Source organism: Leucopleurus acutus (assembly GCF_964270905.1).
Source record: "Leucopleurus acutus genome assembly, chromosome: 8".
NCBI lineage: Eukaryota > Metazoa > Chordata > Mammalia > Artiodactyla > Delphinidae > Leucopleurus > Leucopleurus acutus.
Window position 1 is genome coordinate 40,190,917 of NC_139151.1, and position 19,632 is coordinate 40,210,548.

The 19,632-nt window shown below is 45.5% G+C and overlaps 1 protein-coding gene across 1 annotated transcript; it reads left to right on the forward strand.

Moving 5' to 3' along the window:
- Positions 1–724: 724 nt before the first annotated feature.
- Positions 725–18,481, forward strand: LOC309965442 (transmembrane 4 L6 family member 1-like; the record flags this gene model as incomplete). The annotated part of the gene is made up of 5 exons (XM_082844965.1): positions 725–895; positions 7,185–7,250; positions 12,111–12,256; positions 15,627–15,813; positions 18,251–18,481. 5 exons carry the CDS (start codon positions 725–727, stop codon positions 18,479–18,481), a joined length of 801 nt encoding a protein of 266 aa, XP_082701091.1.
- Positions 18,482–19,632: the final 1,151 nt, after the last annotated feature.

Below are 19,632 nucleotides of genomic sequence, written 5' to 3' on the forward strand. Positions count from 1 at the left end.
CTCTTTCCCTCTTTCCGTCTGCCTCCAGCCTGGCTTCTCAGAAATCTCCAGGCTCAATAATCTCAATTGACAAAGACATAAATCAAAGGAGAGGCCAAGATGATTCAGATTTGCCTTTCGTTCTTTCTTCTCCAGCTACCACACATTGACAGCCTTGTAGGAGAACATTTTGAAAATATTTTCATACCCTCAACAATTCCATAATGTGAGTGCTATTGTCAGTCCCATTTTGCAGATGAAGAAATTGAGGTGAGAGATGTAAAACAACTTGCCCAGGGTCACACAGCTGCTAAGTGATGGAGCCACAGGGTTTGGATCAGGATCTAGTTCATAATCACTAGGGGAATTCCTCTGGGAGTGGATGAAAGAACCCGAACAGGGTAACAGCAAGTTCCTAAACATCACCTTGATTGCCCCAACCCTTTAAAGAAACCCTATTGAACATCTGCTAGAGCCAGGTGCTGTCATGTTGATCTTACCTCCTTTAGTCCACGCACCGCCATCTGTAAAGTCAATGTTTTCTCTGCTTTACCGAGGAAACTGAGGCTCAGAGCGGTGAGGTGCTGGCTCCCCAGGTCACACCGCTTACCAGTGGCAGAGCTGGACTCGCCGTCTTGCTCTTGGGGCTCTGAGGCTGATGCACCCTCTCCTGACTCTGCAGTGCCTGGAGCAGGCAGCTTCCTGGTGTTGGTTGTTTCTTTCTCCCTTCCAGGGAGGATTCACCATGTGTTCTGAGACGGGCTCCAGGTACACGGGGCTGCTGCTCTTGGCCTTGGCCATCGCCGCCATCATCGCCAACCTCCTGCTGTACTTTCCCAGCGGACAGGTGCTGGAGCCTGCCAAGATCACAGACTTCGTCTGGTTTTTCCACGGCTTTATTGGAGCTGGACTCTTGGTAAGCATGAGGTTTAACTACCTTACCTCCTCCAGGTGAATGATGCCCCTAAACAACCTTCAAGTCACAGTGCAATTCATCTCCTCATGGGGCCACGCTCCTAGGGCCCCCAGAGCACGGCCGGCTGCTCCTCCTCTGTACCCCACAACATGTGATACATAAACACCCTCCACACTGGCACCTCGTACTGCAAACATCTCTTTATGTGTCTGCCTCCCCCATTAGCTGTGAGCTCCTTAAGAATACAGTCCAAGTCGCATTCACTGTGGCCTCTAAATTACCTACCTAGCAAAGTGCCGGCTTCGCCTAGAGCTTAGTATGTGGTTGTTATGAAAGATATGCATTAAGAAAGGCACAACAGCAGAGCATTTGTCAGGTCATCAGTTTTCAAGATGGTCATCTCGAAAAATAAATTGTGTAGCTCCCATCAAGGCTTCCCTCGGCTAGATTATGGGGTTGGCAAGTTTTTTCTGTAAAAGGCCAGAGAGTGACTATTTCCAGCTTTGCAGGCCATATGGTCTCTTGTTTCAACTACTCAACTCTGCCGTCCTAGGGCAAAAAGCAGCCATTGACGATATGTAAACAAATGGGCGGAACTGTGTTCCAATAAAACTTTATTTATAAAAACAGGCAACCTGCTGGATTTAGCCCACAAGTTGTAATCCGTTGCCCCTAAGGTAGACATTGAGTGTTTTTCCTTCCTTTCCACCTTTATTTTCATCTGGCTCCTCCTTTCCCAGGCATCCAGGGTCCCTTAGGAAAAGATCATGGGTTAATGTGAGACCCCAGTGCCGGGCACTGCACTCAGCAAATGGAAGGATGAATGTATGAAGGACAAAGAACCCTCAGAAAAAGGTGACCACCTCCCTTCCTGTTTCTCCTCCCCACACAGTAGTAGACGCAGCGATGTCTCAAGTTTCATCCAGTGGCCATCTGCCCCTCCCATCCTAGCAGAGCTGGGCCTTCTCTTCCTGCCCAAGAGAACCTCTAAATCAGCAATGCCTCAGCAAAGGTTGTCTGTTTCTCAGCTCAGAGCCCTACCTAAGAGGCAGTACAGACCTAGTTGTCAGGACAGGTTTGCATTTCTCAGTTCCACCACCAAGCAAATCATTAAACTCCCCTTAGCTTCACTCTCCTCATCTGTAGAATGTATAGGTCCATCGGCACCCAACTTCTCTCAAGACACAGATGAGCAAATACAGTGACTATTGAAAGGTGTTGAGTAGCTTGAGGGAATTTAGGCTTCCTATTTGCAGAATCTTAGAATGTTCACTGAAAGAGAGTGACCCAGAGAGGACACTCCCTGGTCCTGGGGAAAGCAGAGTGGAGCCTGGCTCAGGCAGGGACCAGACACCCTGTCTGCATAGCATCCCTCAATACCAGCCAGCTGTCCAACCCTCACTCCAATTTTCCAACACAACCTCCCAGGATTTCCTAAAAAGATGCTTACACTTGTATATTCACAGCGAAATGGGGATAAAATAAACAGGACCAAACCAGTCCATGCAGTTGGATAAAGTAAAAACCAATGAGCTATCCCCTTTTCTCTTCTTTCTTTCCTTTTCCTTTTTCCTCCTTTTTCCTTTTCTTTGTTCAGTCCACTTTAGTGTCTACTCTATGCCTTCACTCATGCCTGGCTCTAAGACCAGCTAAGGCAGTGGCCATGAGGTTGGAGACAGGAAGGTGCATTTGAAAGGTGGAGTTGGCAGGATCTGAAGAGTGATGGAGGTAAGGGGGCATAAGGAGAAGTCAGGGTGGCTCTGGCATTCTCGCCTGAGCAGCCGGGGAGATGGTGAAGGCGTTCCCTGGGGCAGGGACCTCGGGGGGAGGGCAGAGGCTGAGCTTTGCTCCACATTCGCCCTGAAGGAGCAGAGGATGGTTGGGCTGGGACTGGAGACCTGGGGAGAGGCAACCTTGAGAACCACCATGGAGAGGTGATGTAGAACCCCAGGGGACAGCGGGTTTGCCCAGGGCTTGTGAACTGACTGAGAGGAGAAGGAAGCCCAGGTCGAAATCCCAGGGAACCGTGCAAATTGAGAGTATGCAAAGGGAGGGGAGGGGAGGAAGGAGACTGAGAAAAACAGCTAGAAAGTTTCAGGCAAAGCGAAAAAGTGGAAAGTGAGAAAAGTCGGAATAAAGAAGAGAGAAAGTTTCTAGAAAAAGAGAGGAATCCCAGTGTCAACTGCAGCAGAAGGGACATAGCTGGGACGTGAAAAGCATCTGGTACCCAGCAAGGTGCTGATGGCTCTTGGCTGGAGCGGTCCTGAGGGAGGATGGGGACCCCAGACTGCAGAGGGCTGAGGAAGGTGTGGAGGTGAGGAGCTGGGCTCTGAACGGAGGAAGAGAAGCCAATAAGCAGAGCTGCCTTCCTGATAACAAAATAAAAGGCCAGAAAGATCTCAAAAGCCACAAGGGACACTGCAGGCAATGACAAGCACACTATCCATTTATCATCAGCTCCATGCCAAAAACTGTGTAAGATATGGAAGGGAGAAATCCTGAATTCACAGTTCCTGCCCTTTAATAATCATTGTAACAGCCGTTTGCACAAAGGTTTCGAGTGTATCAAATGCTTGCACACACGTTATTTCATTTGTGAGGTGGGATCATCACCTCCATCCTATGGGTAAGGAAATGAGGCCCAAGCAGATTAAGTCATCTGACTGCGGCCACGCAGAGGGAGCCCAGCAGAATTAGGACTTAAAACACTCATCTGAGCCCAAAGCCCATAACCTCTCCGTTTCTCCCATTTGATGCACACGTGCGCTTGCAACACGGGACACAGAGAAAAAGATGAAGCTAAGTCAGCAGAGCCCTGATGAAACAAGACAGGAAAGTGCCTGTGGGGGGGCTACTCTAGACAGTGCTGCTTTCCAGATGAGAGAGAAAAACCAGACCACATGAGTCACTGTCTCCCCACCCCCCCTGCCAGGAGGTCAGCCACTCGGGGCTGAGTTTATACACACAGGGCTCACGGCCATGGTGTGTAAAGTCACATCCAGCAGTATGTCATCTCCTAGTCCCCATATTATTGCTGGAAGGCAGCCTCGGGACCCCAGCAGGGTAGTTGTCTCAGCAAAGCCACGGCCAAGGATCACAGCTCTCTGTTCTCATGAGGCCACAGGCCAACGCAGAATGCCTGGCAGGCTTCTGTGGTTAAAACAGGGCACCTGGGACCAGCATGACATAAACCGAATTGGTTGCTCTAGGGACTGAGATGCAGGGCCCCAGCTTCTTCCCATAGGTAACTAATGGCTGTTTTCCAGCAATATTATTTGCAGACTTGGCAAGACCATTAGGAGGGAGAGGTTAGAACTAGTCCGTGGTGTGGTTTGGGATCACTTGAGGCCTGATTGGAGGTGGAAGGTCTGCAAGGGGGGGGGGGGGGGGGGGGGGTTGCCTGACCCAGCAGAGATGGTCCCTAGGTTCCTTCACCAAGGGAGATGGGAAAACACACAACTAATTCAGCCCAGTGGGGTGAGTACCTGCCACAGTGGAGGCCTGGAGTCTGCAGGAGAGGGAACAATCAACTCTACCTCTGGGAACCAAGAGAGGCATACCAGAGAAACAGGTATCTGAGCTGTACTGTATAGAGTTACAGAATTAGTAGGTATTTGCCAGGCAGAGAAGGGAGGAGCATGTTCCAAGCAGAGGAAGCAGTTTGTGTAAAGGCAGAGGAGCATCACAGAGTACGATGCATTCATGGACACTGTGCAGTTTGGTGTGACTGGAGCAAGGGCTGCTTACGTGAAGAAGGGATAGGAAACGGTGCTGAAATGCAGACTTAGGCAACATTCCATTTGACCTTGCGTCCCATGCTGATGAGCCAGTCCCTTTCCCTTGAGTAGCTGACCCACAAATATTCACTGAGCATCTACTATGTGCTAGCACTGTTCTGGGTATTAGCGATACAGTGGAGAAAAAAAAAAAAAGCAAACAAAATTCCTACTCTCCTAGGGCTTACATTCTAGTAGAGAAGAGAAAGATCATAAATCATCCACTATGTGCTGATGTCAGGTGGTGAGAGCACTAGGAAGAAAATAGAGTAAAGGAATAGATAGACAGCGAGATACTGCCTGAGGACGTGGTGTTTGAGAAGCCACTTGAATGAGGGAAGAATAGCCACGCTGATATTTGGGGGAGGAGCATTCCAAACAGAGGGATTGGCACATTCTAAGGCCCTGAGCTGGGGATGGGCTGAATAATTCCTAGATCCGCAAGAAAACCAGTGTAGCTAGAACCACGTGAAAAAGATTGGGAAGAGAGGGTAGGAAATGAGGTCAGGGGAGGAACGAGCATCCACTAGAACTTTTAAGCAGGAGAGAAGCACGCCCAGGTGCCGTCAAGCTATGACAGTTCTGACTTGAATCCATCGCTTCATCCTGACCCCCGTGTTGGAGCCTGGTTTGCTGGAAACGCCAAGCTATGCTCCCCGGAAGGTGCTTGGAAACACTCTCAGCACCTACCTCCTCCAGGGTGGTTCCAAAAGCTCTCATTTGTCAGGCCTAAACTTGTACCCTTGCCACACAATCTCCAGTTGACCCTCCCATTTGACTCAAGGGAGCTTTGGGTCTCCCAAAGACCCAGCATAAGACAGAACAATCAGTAATTCCTGTTGCCAGAGAATCACCAGAACTAGGAAAAGAAACTCAAAAAAGGGAGAGCATTACCTCATCTCCAGGTTATGAGTGTACAGCGACCTGAGGCTCAAAGCTGCCCTCAGCCATCCCCCAGGGAAGCCAGGAGTCCCGGCCCATCTCTTCCTACCTGGGAGGTTCCCATCAGCTCTATATCCCAGCACAGAGTTACCATGAGATAACTTTGAGAATCTGGGATTTTTGTGAAATGGGTCACCTTGGTGAGAAGTAGGGATTTCCCAGATGCCTGCATCAGCAAACACATTTACCAACTATCTCTCAGGGTGAGGTGATTTTTTTCATAAAGTTAAGTTCATCCATTAGGTATTTATTTCTTGCTCCTGACCCATGGCCCTATCATGCCCCTACCTTCCTGCTACCCCACAGTGCCAGAAGAAACATGGCGAAATGTCATCATAGATTTCACCGCCATACCACTGGGTCCTGATTCCATGTTGGGCACCGTGGGAGACGCTGCTGAACCAGCACTCAGAACCCAGTGGTAAAAGGAGAATGAGCACGCTCAGTGCGACAGGATGGAGTGACTGGAAGGAAGGGACCATTCATGTTGCCGGGGGTGGATGAGGGGGGTCACTGAACAGTACAAAGAGGAGAGGTATTGGTTTCCCATCGCTGCTATAATAACTTACCACAAACTTGGTGGCTTAAAACTTTAGAAATGTATTCTCTCACAGTTCTGGAGGCCAGAAGCTCTCAGTAGATGTGTTGGCGGGGCCCCCTGTTCTCAGCTGTAAGGGAAAATCATTCCTTGCCTCTTGCAGCTTCTGGTGGCTGTTGGCATTCTTTGGCTTGTAAAGACATTACTCCAGTCTCTGTCTCCATATCCCCTTCTCCTCTGTGTGTCTCTCAGAACCCCTTCTGCTTCTCTCTTGTAGGGATACATGTGATTGCATTTAGGGCTCACCCAGATAATCCAAGATAAACTCCTCCTGTTAAGATTCCCAACTCAGGGACTTCCCTGGTGGTGCAGTGGTTAAGAATCCGCCTGCCAATGCAGGGGACACGGGTTCGAGCCCTGGTCTGGGAAGATCCCACGTGCCGCGGAGCAACTGAGCCCGTGCGCCTCAACTACTGAGCCTGCGCTCTGCAACAAGAGAAGCCACCACAATGAAAAGCCCACACACCACAACGAAGACTCAAGGCAGTCAAAAATAAGTAAATAAATAGATAATAAAGATCCCAACTCAATCATATCTTTTGTCATATAAGGTAATATTCACAGGTCCCAGGATTCAGAAGTGAATATATCTTTGGCAGGGCGGGGGCGGGGGGAGCCTTTTTGTTCAGCCTAGTACAAAAGATAACATTTGAACTGACCCTTTGCAGGTGAATAGGAGTTTATCTGATGGCAAATGGTGAAGGGCATATTCAAAAGCCCAGAGGCAGGAAGGTCCCGGGTGTCTCCTGGGGGACCATAAGGTGGTGTGTCAAGAGGTCTCTATGGAGGAGAGGTGAGGCTCTGGTGGCAGGTCAGGAGCAGGGCATGAGGGCTCACGTACAATGTCCAGGACCTGTGTTGTGTCCTACAGGCAATGAGGAATCATTAGACATTTTTAAATAGCTTGAGTTTTGGAACTTTGTTCCAAAATGGTAACATTCCCTTCATTACAAGAGCATCTTCTTTGCCACAGGTTATGGTGCCAGCACTGATAATGTTGAGGGGAGGTGGAGAGGACTGCTGTGCTCACAGATGCGGGGTAAGTACTGTGGGGTCTACAGAATGTTTCGACTCCCACCCATACCCCCAAAAGGGCTTACTTCCCAGGCTGCAAGCTTTCTCTCTTCTGAAGGCCAGACTATTAACCCATTGACCATAGTCTAGTACTTCTAATACCCTCCTTTCATTTATTTAGTTTTATTGACGTATAGTTGATTTACAATATTGTGTTAGTTTCAGGTGTGGAGCATAGTGGTTCAGTATTTTTGCAGATTATACTCCATTACAGGTTATTACAAGATCATGGGTATAATTCCTTGTGCTATATAGTATATCTTTGTTGGTTATCTATTTTATACATAATAGTTTGTATCTGTTAATCCCATATGCCTAATTTGTCCCACTCCCTTTCCCTCTCCCCTTTGGTAACCATGAGTTCGTTTTCTGTATCTGTGAGTCTGTTTCTGTTCTGCATATACACCCACTTGTATTATTTTTTCCACATCTAAATGACAAATACTTCCTTTTAAAGTACAGTGATATTATGCAGGGCTCTCTCCAACAGTGATGAGGGTTATTGCATGAGATCCCAGGAAGAATGAGCCTGGAGAGGGTATAAAGAGAGCCGTTAACACACGAAGACTGTGAGCTCTGGTGGACCAGCCTGCCAGGGTTTGGTTGGTTGTTTCTATCAGTCTGTCTGTCTGTGGGAAGGTCGAGGACCCTCCATCCTCTGGCTTCCTTATTTCCCTAACAGCCAGTAGATTAACGCATCCTAGAACTGGGATTTGAGCAAGAAGGGAATTGGAGATTTTGCTGTCAAAAACTCCTTCACAGATACTCTCTTACAGTCGCCCCATGAAGAACAGAAGGCTGACACTCTGTAAGTGTATCCATTATGTATTTGTGTCTTGTTCCTGACACGTGGCCCTCTTATACCACTGCCCTTTCCACTGCCCAACACTGCTGGAAGAAACCAATGGAACTGTCACCACAAATTTTGCAAACTTGTCTACATTTGATGAATAGGAAAGGAAATGCCCAGAGAGGCTGAGTGGCCTGCCCAGATTCGCATGGCTGTAATCTCAGAGCTGGAATGGACATATAGGACTATTTACGCAACTCCAGGAAGAATATAAGCTGCTTTCTTCAAGGCAAGGTCCACAGTTATCATCTACATACTCCCAGATGCCTGACACACGGTCGGCTCTCAAGACACACCCAGTAAAGGCAGGTCTGGCTGAGCTGGGACTCGTCTTGGTCTCCTGACCCCCAAGATCGTGCTCTTTCCCACATACAAACCTGCTTACCAAGGTCCCTGCTCACAGCGAGCTGTTCACTGTTCTTATATTCCTAGTTCATACACTGTCTCACTTCTTTTCTACTCCCAGAGTCCCCTCTCCCAACCCTTGCAGTCCCCAGTCAGACCCTCCACAGAGACCTTGGTCACCAGGTCATTTGAGGACCATCTCCAAGGAGCTCCCTGAGTCATTCCATTCAACTCCAGCCAGCCCCTCCCTCCCTTCCTGTGGTAAGAAAGACACAACATGGACGTGTCAGGAATAAGAGCTCACGTTTTGAAGCAAACGAGTCCCTCAGCTTTGCCCCAATTTAATGCGCTAATATGCCAGGAGGTCGCCTGTCCCAGACACTTGCCTCGCTGTCACACTCATTCACCCATCCAGTCAACACGTTTATGGAGTTTGTACACAGTACAAGACCCTGTGTTGATCGCTAACTCAGGCATTAGAAAAATGATTATTCATTTATTCATCCAATCATACAATACTTACTGAACATCCACCACCAGGATGGCGAGTAGGTTTCATTTAGGTTTCAAACAAAGCCAATACCAAAGGTCAGTTGCTCTGTTTTGAGGACTGTGGCGCTTTTTCTTCTAGGGGAAGAGTACTGAGATCAATAACTGATGTCTGCTGTGAGTGCAGACTAGGAGACAGGAAGCACACCTATATTACGTGCCAGGCAGTGTGTAGGCTCTAAGAGTTCAGTGATAAATAAGTTACATTTCCTGCTCACAATTTTGTAGTGTGTGATTTCATTTGTTACAATTGCAAATGGAACACCCATTTATGATAAAAACCCTGTAAAAAGTAGGCATAGAGGGAACCTACCTCAACATAATAAAGGCCATATACGACAAACCCACAGCCAACATCGTCCTCAATGGTGAAAAACTGAAACCATTTCCTCTAAGATCAGGAACGAGACAATGATGTCCACTCTCACCACTATTATTCAACAAAGTTTTGGAAGTCCTAGCCACGGCAATCAGAGAAGAAAAAGAAATAAAAGGAACCCAAACTGGAAAAGAAGAAGTAAAGCTGTCATTGTTTGCAGATGACATGGTACTATACACAGAGGATCCTAAAAATGCTACCAGAAAACTACTAGAGCTAATCAATGAATTTGGTAAAGCAGCAGGACACAAAATTAATGCACAGAAATCTCTTGCATTCCTATACAATAATGATGAAAAACCTGAAAGAGAAATTACGGAAACATTCCCATTTACCATTGCAACAAAAAGAATAAAATACCTAGGAATAAACCTACCTAGGGAGACAAAAGACCTGTATACAGAAAAACTGTAAGACACTGATGAAAGAAATTAAAGACGATACAAACAGATGGAGAGATATACCATCTTCTTGGATTGGAAGAAGCAATATTGTGAAAATGCCTATAATACCCAAGGCAACCTACAGATTCAACGCAATCCCTATCAAATTACCAATGGCATTTTTTACAGAACTAGAACAAATCATCTTAAAATTTGTATGGAGACACAAAAGACCCCGAATAGCCAAAGCAGTCTTGAGGGAAAAAAATGGAGCTGGAGGAATCAGACTCCCTGACTTCAGACTATACTACAAAGCTACAGTAATCAAGACAATACGGTACTGGCACAAAGACAGAAACATAGATCAATGGAACAAGATAGAAAGCCCAGAGATAAACCCACGCACCTTTAGTCAACTAATCTATGACAAAGGAGGCAAAGATATACAATGGAGAAAAGGCAGTCTGTTCAATAAGTGGTGCTGGGAAAACTGGACAGCTACATGTAAAAGAATGAAATTAGAACACTCCCTAACACTATACACAAAAATAAACTCAAAATGGATTCGAGACCTAAATGTAAGATCGAACACTATAATACTCTTAGAGGAAAACATAGGAAGAACACTCTTTGACATAAATCACAGCAAGATCTTTTTTGATCCACCTCCTAGAGTAATGGAAATAAAAACAAAAATAAACAAATGGGACCTAATGAAACTTCCAAGCTTTTGCACAGCAAAGGAAACCATAAACAAGACGAAAAGACAACCCTCAGAATGGGAGAAAATATTTACAAACGAATCGACGGACAAAGGATTAATCTCCAAAATATACAAGCAGCTCATGCAGCTCAATATTCAAAACAACAAACAACCCAATCCAAAACTGGGCAGAAGACCTAAATAGACATTTCTCCAAAGAAGATATACAGACTGCCAACAAACACATGACAGGATGCTCAACATCACTAATCATCAGAGAAATGCAAATCAAAACTACAATGAGGGGCTTCCCTGGTGGTGCAGTGGTTGAGAGTCTGCCTGCCGATGCAGGGGACGCGGGTTTGTGCCCCGGTCCGGGAAGATCCCACATGCCGCGAAGCCGCTGGGCCTGTGAGCCATGGCCGCTGAGCCTGCGTGTCCGGAGCCTGTGCTCTGCAACGGGAGAGGCCACAACAGTGAGAGGCCCACATACCACACAAAAAAACAAACAAACAAACAAAAAAAACTACAATGAGGTATCACCTCAGACTGGTCAGAATGGCCATCATCAAAAAATCTACAAACGATAAATGCTGGAGAGGGTATGGAGAAAAGGGAACCCTCTTGCACTGTTGGTGGGAATGTAAATTGATACAGTCACTATGGAGAACAGTATGGAGGTTCCTTAAAAAACTAAAAATAGAATTGCCATATGACCCTGTAATCCCACTACTGGGCATATACCCTGAGAAAACCATAATTCAAAAAGAGTCATGTACCACAATGTTCATGCAGCTCTATTTACAATAGCCAGGACATGGAAGCAACCTAAGTGTCCATCAACAGATGAATGGATGAAGAACATGTGACACATATATACAATGGAATATTACTCAGCCATAAAAAGAAATGAAATTGAGTTATTTGTAGTGAGGTGGATGGACCTAGAGTCTGTTATACAGAGTGAAGTAAGTCAGAAAGAGAAAAACAAATACCATATGCTAACACATATATATGGAATCTAAAAAAAAAAAAAGAAGAAGGTTCTGAAGAACCCAGGGGCAGTATAGGAATAAAGACTCAGACGTAGAGAATGGACTTGAGGACAAGTCCTCAAGTACCCTTAAGGGGAAAGGGTAAGCTGGGGCGAAGTGAGAGAGTGACATTGATATATATGCACTACCAAATGTAAAATAGATAGCTAGTGGGAAGCAGCCGCATAGCACAGGGAGATCAGCTCGGTGCTTTGTGACCACCTTGAGGGGTGGGATAGGGAGGTTGGGAGGGAAACGAAAGAGGAAGGGGATATGGGGATATATGTATATGTATAGCTGATTCACTTTGTTATACAGCAGAAACTAAGACAACATTGTAAAGCAATTATACTCCAATAAAGACGTTTAAAAAAATAATAATTGCAAATGGAGCAGACGAATGGACATAGGTCTTCTCAGCTTTAGTGCCCCCATTTTTTGTGTGCATTTGGGAAGCAAAACAAGGATGCGCACCAGATCAATTCCCCTCTTCAATTTGCCAGGAAACTCAGGATGGATCTTTCAAAAGGATCACCTTTTGAAAAGGTGCTGCACTGAATTTCTGATTCTGTTCCATTGCAGATGCTGTTCCCTGTGCTCCTGGCCATACAGGGCACTGTGGGCGCCGTGTACTGTGTGGTCATTTCTTCACTGGGTTTGCTCAGTGGCCCCCTCTGTGACACAGGCAGTGGAAACTACACCTACCCATTCAGGAATTACTCCCTGGAGTGAGTAGCATTTATGGCCTTGGGTCCCTGTCTAACATCTAAAGATGATACCGTGATGACCACAAAGAGTGTGTGCTCTGGGAATTGACTATGCAGTAGTGGGGCCAGGTACCTCCATTCATACTTGGTGTCTTGCTCCTCTCTCTGTACCAGATTGACACATTTATTCCCAAATCACCAATCTCTAGAGGTGACTGGCCAAGGCAAGGTGTGCCCATGAATTAAGCAGTTCACCCAAGGTATTCAGTACAATACCTTGACTTCATTTTCCCCCATTATTTTTTTTTTTTTTTCTTTTTCTTTTTGCGGTATGTGGGCCTCTCACTGCTGCGGCCTCTCCTGCTGCGGAGCACAGGCTCCGGACACGCAGGCCCAGCGGCCATGGCTCACGGGCCCAGCCGCTCCGCGGCATGTGGGATCTTCCCAGACCCGGGCACGAACCCGCGTCCCCTGCATCGGCAGGCGGACTCTCAACCGCTGCGCCACCAGGGAAGCCCCCCCCCATTATTAAACACAGGTGAGCACGTGCTGAGGGCTTGCTTAGTACTGACTAGGCGCTGTGATAAGAGAAGGGATTCCAAAAGAGGGATAAGACCACTTGCCTATTTACACCTTGCCTGTTCACAGTCTAATTGGGGAGACAATAGTCAAATTTGGGGTTTGTTTTGTGACGACCTCAGCCTATCAATAAGCAGTGTTGTGGCTGGACCAGTCCTTATGGTTCTTATTATGATTGCAAGACGCCCTTTAGCAATAACCATCAAGAAACTTTGAAAAAATAAAGATTTCTTACATACAGGACCTGGAAATTACACAGCACACCTGGGGTCACACAGCAAGGTTGGGGGGAGGGGAGGTGGCGGGGTAGGGAGTGCAAGTGCATGGGCCTGGGGTTCTGCTTTTATTGGGTTTGAGGCTGGGGGTCTAGGGTTTCACAGGCTCACTCTTTACTGATGAACTTACAACATAAAAGCAGGAATTTAAAGCACAGGAATAGAAAAAATAAGTGGCCCAAAAGGTCGGTTACTGAAATCAACCAAGATCGCTAAAACAAAGGAGCCTCAGTCAGGCTTTTACCTAGGTGTGAAGCTGGCACTGTGTTTATCTGAGATAGCCCTCTTTGAAGCGGATGCCTCACAATCAAAGCTTAAATCAGGCCCTTGCATTACAAAAAGAAAAACCAACTGTCAGGGTTTACGCTGCAGGGTTGCACAGATTATCCTTAAATGGCAGGCCCCGTGACGCCCCTGATTTTCCTAAAGGAATAAGGAAAGAAACCCAGCACCAATGATTGAGAAAGACACTGCTTCTTCTCTCATTTCACGTCCTCTCCCTGGTAGAGCTCATCCATTCCCATGGCTTTCCGAACCCTCCATCTACCCATATAAATAATCCCCGAATGTCTATCTCTAGCCCAGATCTTTCTTCTGAATTCCTGACTCAGAGACCAAATCACCTCTTTGAAATTTCCTCTTGCGAATTTCAGATCACTTCAATAGTTATATGTCCAAACCCTTGATGTTCCGTTGCCAGTTTCCTGTCTGTCATCCCCAGCCCGTTAGACGGCACCCAAAACCTGTGAGTCGCTGATTATTCTCCCTTCTGCACCCCAAGTTCAATCCACCACCAAATCCTGTGAGTTCTACCTCACCAGGGCACCTTGAATCTGGCCGCTGCGCTTCGCCTGGTCTGTCATCACCCTGTTCCAAATCTGCAACACCCTTTGCTTCCATGTCTACACCAGCCCTCCAGCAAGCATCCCAGCTCCATTTTCCCTTCAATCCTTTCGCTGTAGATGAGCCAGAGGGGCTTTATAAAATGTAAAAGTATTCATTAAGGCCAAGAAATCTTTACATTTAAGGAACTTGCAATCTCACTGAGAACTCAATAGACGAGAATGGATATGGGTGAAGGCGGAGATTTAAAGGCAGAGATACCAAATAGTATATAACTATGAAACAGGGCCTGAAAACCTATTCCATTTTCTCTTTGTCCAGCTAGAACCCTCTGATGCCAAATATTCCTTAGAGTTTTTGTTTGCCTGCTGTTTCCTCTTATAATGCACTGGCTGCTGCCTCCTTCGAGGCCAGGTGACTCCATCCTTCCCTCACGAAACCCCGTCCAGCTACTCTAAACCTCTAGACCTCCCCGTTTTAGGATAATAATGATAAATGTATTGCCTACGGTGCCTACTGCATGGCAGACACTGTGCTAATATCTAATCTTCCCAACCCACTCGATGGTACTGATGTTATTTTTTAGCCCCATTTTACCTATAACGAAGCTGATATACAGAAACACTTAGGAAACTATTGGGGCCAGGGAAGGCTGTACATTGACACATATATCAATCAATGGTATATTGATTATTTTGAGTGAAAGTTGCTTAAGAAAGAGATGATGCAAGAAGCCCATTCTGACCCTCCTCTCTTGTCTCCCTGAAAGCAGGAAATAAATCTCTCACGTGAAAGGTGCACTCCCTACATCAGGGGCTAAAAGGACACCCTTACTGCCAGAGATAGAGCGTTCAGGACCAAGGAGTCTATATGAACAGGCCTTGTTACTTCCTTAATTTACTACCAAGCTCGAACTGTTTAGATTCTTTACTAATTAAGCACCCAAACCTAGGTTTCTTTGTCCTGTTGATTCCTCACAAATGTATTGTTTCTTTGTCTGAAGAGTGTAAAAGCTGCCTCCTTTGGGGAATTCCCTGGTGGTCCAGTGGTTAGGACTCTGCGCCCTCACTGCTGAGGGCCCGGGTTCAATCCCTGGCTGGAGAACTCAAGTCCCACAAGCTGCGTGGGGTGTGGGCAAAAAAAAGGCTGCCTCCTTTGGCCACTACTTTAGGTCTCATTTCTACGAGACCTCCAGGGGCATGCATTAAATTTTGTTTCTCTTTCTCCTGTTAATCTGTGTTGTGTCAATTTTATTATTAGTCCAGCCACAAGAACTCAAGATATGTAGAGGGGGACATTTTATCCCTCCCTGACAAAGCTTATCAAGAACTTCCTAGTGAAGAAGCTGGAGTTAGGATCTGGGTCTGTGGGACTTCAGAGCCCGAGCTCTTAACCAATCCTTCCCACCCCTGAGATCTTTAGAGCAGTTCAAATCTTGCACCACACAATTTCCCGCTTCTTCCTGTGCTCCCTTGTGTGGCTATGTCGGTACCCACAATGCCTTGCTCAGATGCTGTGCTGTTACAGGGAAAGATGGTGTGTTCGACCCTCGACCAATGGGCAGTCATGAATGTACTATCCTTATGAAGATGAGAGCGATGTGATAGACTAGTGCCTCTCACACGCTTGTAAATGGCAGCTCTCTACCTTTCCTGGCTCTCAAACCAGGCTAATTGTCTCCCCTGTCCTGGCAGGAACAGCTACTTACTCAACCAACCCACCTGGGCTAACTGCCAAGAGCCTGAGCACATCGTCCTCTGGAACGTGGTCTTGTTCTCCATCCTGCTGGGGATCGGCGTGGTAGAAGCTGTCCTTTGCCTCAGCCAAGTCGTCAGTGGACTCTGTGATATCTTCTGTGGTACATGCGTCCGAAAAGGACAGGTTGGTGCTGCTAGAACCCAGGAATGTTCAAGTCATTTCCCCTGACCTGTTTCTCACATCTCCCTCCCGCCCCAGCCTCACACTCCCAGAGGTAATCCGGTAACCAGGAAATGCCTTTTGAAATGTCGAACTTCATGTGCCACTTGGGGCTTAATTTTCTTTCAGGTGACCATAACTGGCTTATGACCAGCCTAAGAAGACACAACCGATTGGCAGGGTTCCCCGGCTTCAGAAGGACTGGATCCGGTGACTATCAATCCCCAGAGTTCTGAGAAGCTGAGGAAAAGCCCCTGATTTTTACAAAAGTCAACAGTTTTGATCTTCTTTGCTAGAATCAAGATTGTCATTTCCCCCAAATGATCTCTAAGAATAATATAAGAAGTCATAGGGATGTAAATAATAAAAAAATTTTAATAATAATATAATAATAGATACTTAACTGTATTCAGTTGTTACTATATCCCAGGCCTGGTGCTAAACACTTTATCTACGTTATTTCAGTTAATCCTACGAAGCAAGAAGCGTTATAATGCCATCTTACGGATGAGGAACTCAGGCTCAGAGAGGTTCAGTTACTTGTCCGAAGTCAGCAAATCTAAGTTTTGAACTTGAGTCTGATTGAAAGATTTATATTCTTGACCACTCTCTCCAGTGGCACTCAAACCACTGGACTAGTTCTGTGGATTGTAATAGGTGTCATTACACCCCAAAAAAGGGGTGGGGGAGACTCTGTGGTCAAGTTAATTTGAGATACACTGGATTAAACAAAGAGTAATCGGTTTCTCTACTGCAGGACTTGTCAGAACCTCTACAAAGCCAGTGTGTATAGCTAATTTCCAGGAAGAGAATAGCAAATGCACAATTTCCCAGAAGTCTTATTTGACCACAAAACCCTCTTCTCCTGGAACAATTTTTAATGGGGTTAATATTCCATGGAGCCCACTTTGAAAAGGAATGCATCACTTAGTGATGAGGTAGAACCTACCTCACTTAACCCATGAGAATCCAAGAGACTTTTCCAAACCACCAGAGAAGCAGAAAAAACATGGGATGAAACAGGTTAAGGACAACTCACCTGTGTTGAAAAGAAAAAAAGTTTTGCTACAATTGCTGGAATCAGAAGTTTTCTTTTCAGGCTTCCTTACTGTCATTGCAGCAGACATTTATTTTTATTTTTTTAAATTTCTATTGAAGTATAGTTGATTTACAATGTTGTGTTAGTTTCAGGTATACAGCAAAGTGATTCAGTTATACATATACATATATCTATTCTTTTTCAGATTCTTTTCCATTATAGGTTATTATAAGATATTGAATATAGTTTCCTGTGCTATACAGTAGGTCTTTGCTGTTTATCTATTTTATAGATAGTATTGTATATCTGTTAATCCCAAACTCCTAATTTATCCCTCCCCTTTGGTAACCATAAGATTGTTTTCTCTGTCTGTGAGTCTGTTTCTGTTTTGTAAATAAGTCCATTTGTATCATTTTTTTAGATTCCACAAACAAGTGATATCATATGGTATTTGTCTTTCTTGAAACAAACACTTTTAAGAACTTAATCTACCATACAAGCCATGGCAGTTCCCAAAGAGGCATCAGATAGGGTTTCTGCTTCAGGAAGCTTGCAAACTAATAGATCTTGCATAGCTGACTGCTTCCACAAATGATATCCAACTTTGTACAAATAAGAAAAAAAACAAATGTTATAGCTTGGTAAGTAAATAGAGCCAATGGCAAATTTTTAAAAGGTGACTTCTCCTCCAGGTCGATGCCCATTTGGGGTGGAATAATGTTCCCCCCAGAATTCATATTTAACAGGAACCTCAGAAGTGACCTTATTTGGAAATAGGGTATTTGTTGATGTGATTAATTAAAATGAGGTCATACTAGATTAGGGTGGACTTTAAATCTAATATGACCAGTGTCCTTGTAAGAAGAGAAGAAACACGCACAGAGAAGGCCACATGAAGATGTAGGCAGAAATTGGAGTTGTGCTGCCACAAACCAAGTGATGCCAAAGATTGCTGGCAACCATCAGAAGCTGAGAGAGAGACATGGTGCAGATTCTCCCTCTGAGACTCCAGGACCAGCCGCATCTCGATTTCAGACTTCTAGCCTCCAGAACTATGAGTGGATACATTTCTGGGGTCGTTTGTTTGTCTGTTTGTTTGTTTTGGCCATGCCATGCAGCTGGCAGGATCTTAGTTCCACGACCAGGGATTGAACCCCTGCCCTCAGCAGTGAAAGCACAGAGTCCTAACCAATGGACCACAAGGGAATTCCCAAGTTTCTGTTGTTTTAAGACACCCAGTTAGTCGTAGTTTGTTACAGCAGCCCTCAGACACCCATACACAGTCCCACACGAGGGCGCACGCGAGCCGGGCACAGGCTGGATCTCAGACACCCACTCAAGCTGGACCACTGCCTTGTACAGAAACGTTTATCCTACTCAGATGAAGGTGGCCCTGCTGATGTCACAAATGCCCGGCTGCCCTGCTACCCCAGGCTGTTCCTTCAGCTTCCCTTTAGCCCTCCCACTGACACGAAGCAGATACACAACCCCCAGAAAGAGAAGTATCCAGAACCCTGCAATGAGCCCAGAACTGAACTGGCCCCCGAGACTGTTCCCTCAGCCCTGGCAATGCTGAGGTTGTCATCCCTGTAAGAAAACTGGGCTTATGGAGGGGAAGTCTTTAAAACAGTTGGTCCATCAGATTGAATGGCTCTATATGGCCCAAATAGCGTTTCCCTGGGAGGGAAAAAATCCAAAACGAAAAGTTTTATTAGCTTTTTCCCATTAAAACACCCTCTGTGTAAAGTGATAGATTTGAAGCAAGGGAGGAGAAAGGTTTTCTGCCTCTGGCAAAAGTCCCTCTTGTGGTTCTTCCTTTGGTGAGTAAAAGGAACTTGGAGTTAAAGACACCAAACTACAAACATTATGTGGCTAATAAAGTGGACCCCAGCTCATAAAGGCAACAGAGTTCGGCTAATGTGCTCCATCAAGGGCTTTGGAGGGCGGAAAGAGCGTCACCAACATCTTAAACGTAGGGCCAGCTATAAAATGAGTCATGATTAATCCACTAAAAAGTGTTTATTGCCAAATGAAAAATAAATTAAAATAAATCTGAAATTAAATAGAAACAGTTGATTTTTGAGGCTAACTTAGGTCTACTTCAGCTACATGACAATTATTTCCTGAGTTCCTACAATGTGCAAAGCAAAGTGCCTGGAGAAAGGAGGGGTGGACAGGGCTCTCAGTTCTGAAAGAAGGGGTTTAAGCGGAGGCAATTTTTTTCAGCGCACAACTACCCAGATGTAAGGCAGAAGAAGCAGGGGAGGTGGTAATTTCCACTTCAATCTCTGTGTCTTCAAGCATATCTCATCTTTTTAAGTTCCTTACTTTCTCAAGAGAAACCACGTCTTCCAGATCAGAGTTGACTGACATTGCTTTTTCCAAACCCATATTCTGGATGTTTCCAGTGTTTATATAACATGGTACATCTGTTACTGGAAATATGAAGAAAAGAGCTCTTCGTGGTGAGTTTAGAGATTCTTTACTCTTTACACTTTGCTACAGTATAAAAATGTCCACATTTTCCAGAATGAGCGCTTAGACTTTTATAATTATAAAACATGTGAAAAAAGAGATTTTACCATTTTATGAAAATCATCCAGAACACTTATCTGTCTGCCATGTCTGGTGAAAAGCTCTTATAGTTATGACACTGACTTGAGAGAAACGTCATGGTTCAAAGGCTCATTGACGAGCCAACATCCAGTATTTCTCCCAAGTCAAATGGGAAGAAATCATTTTAA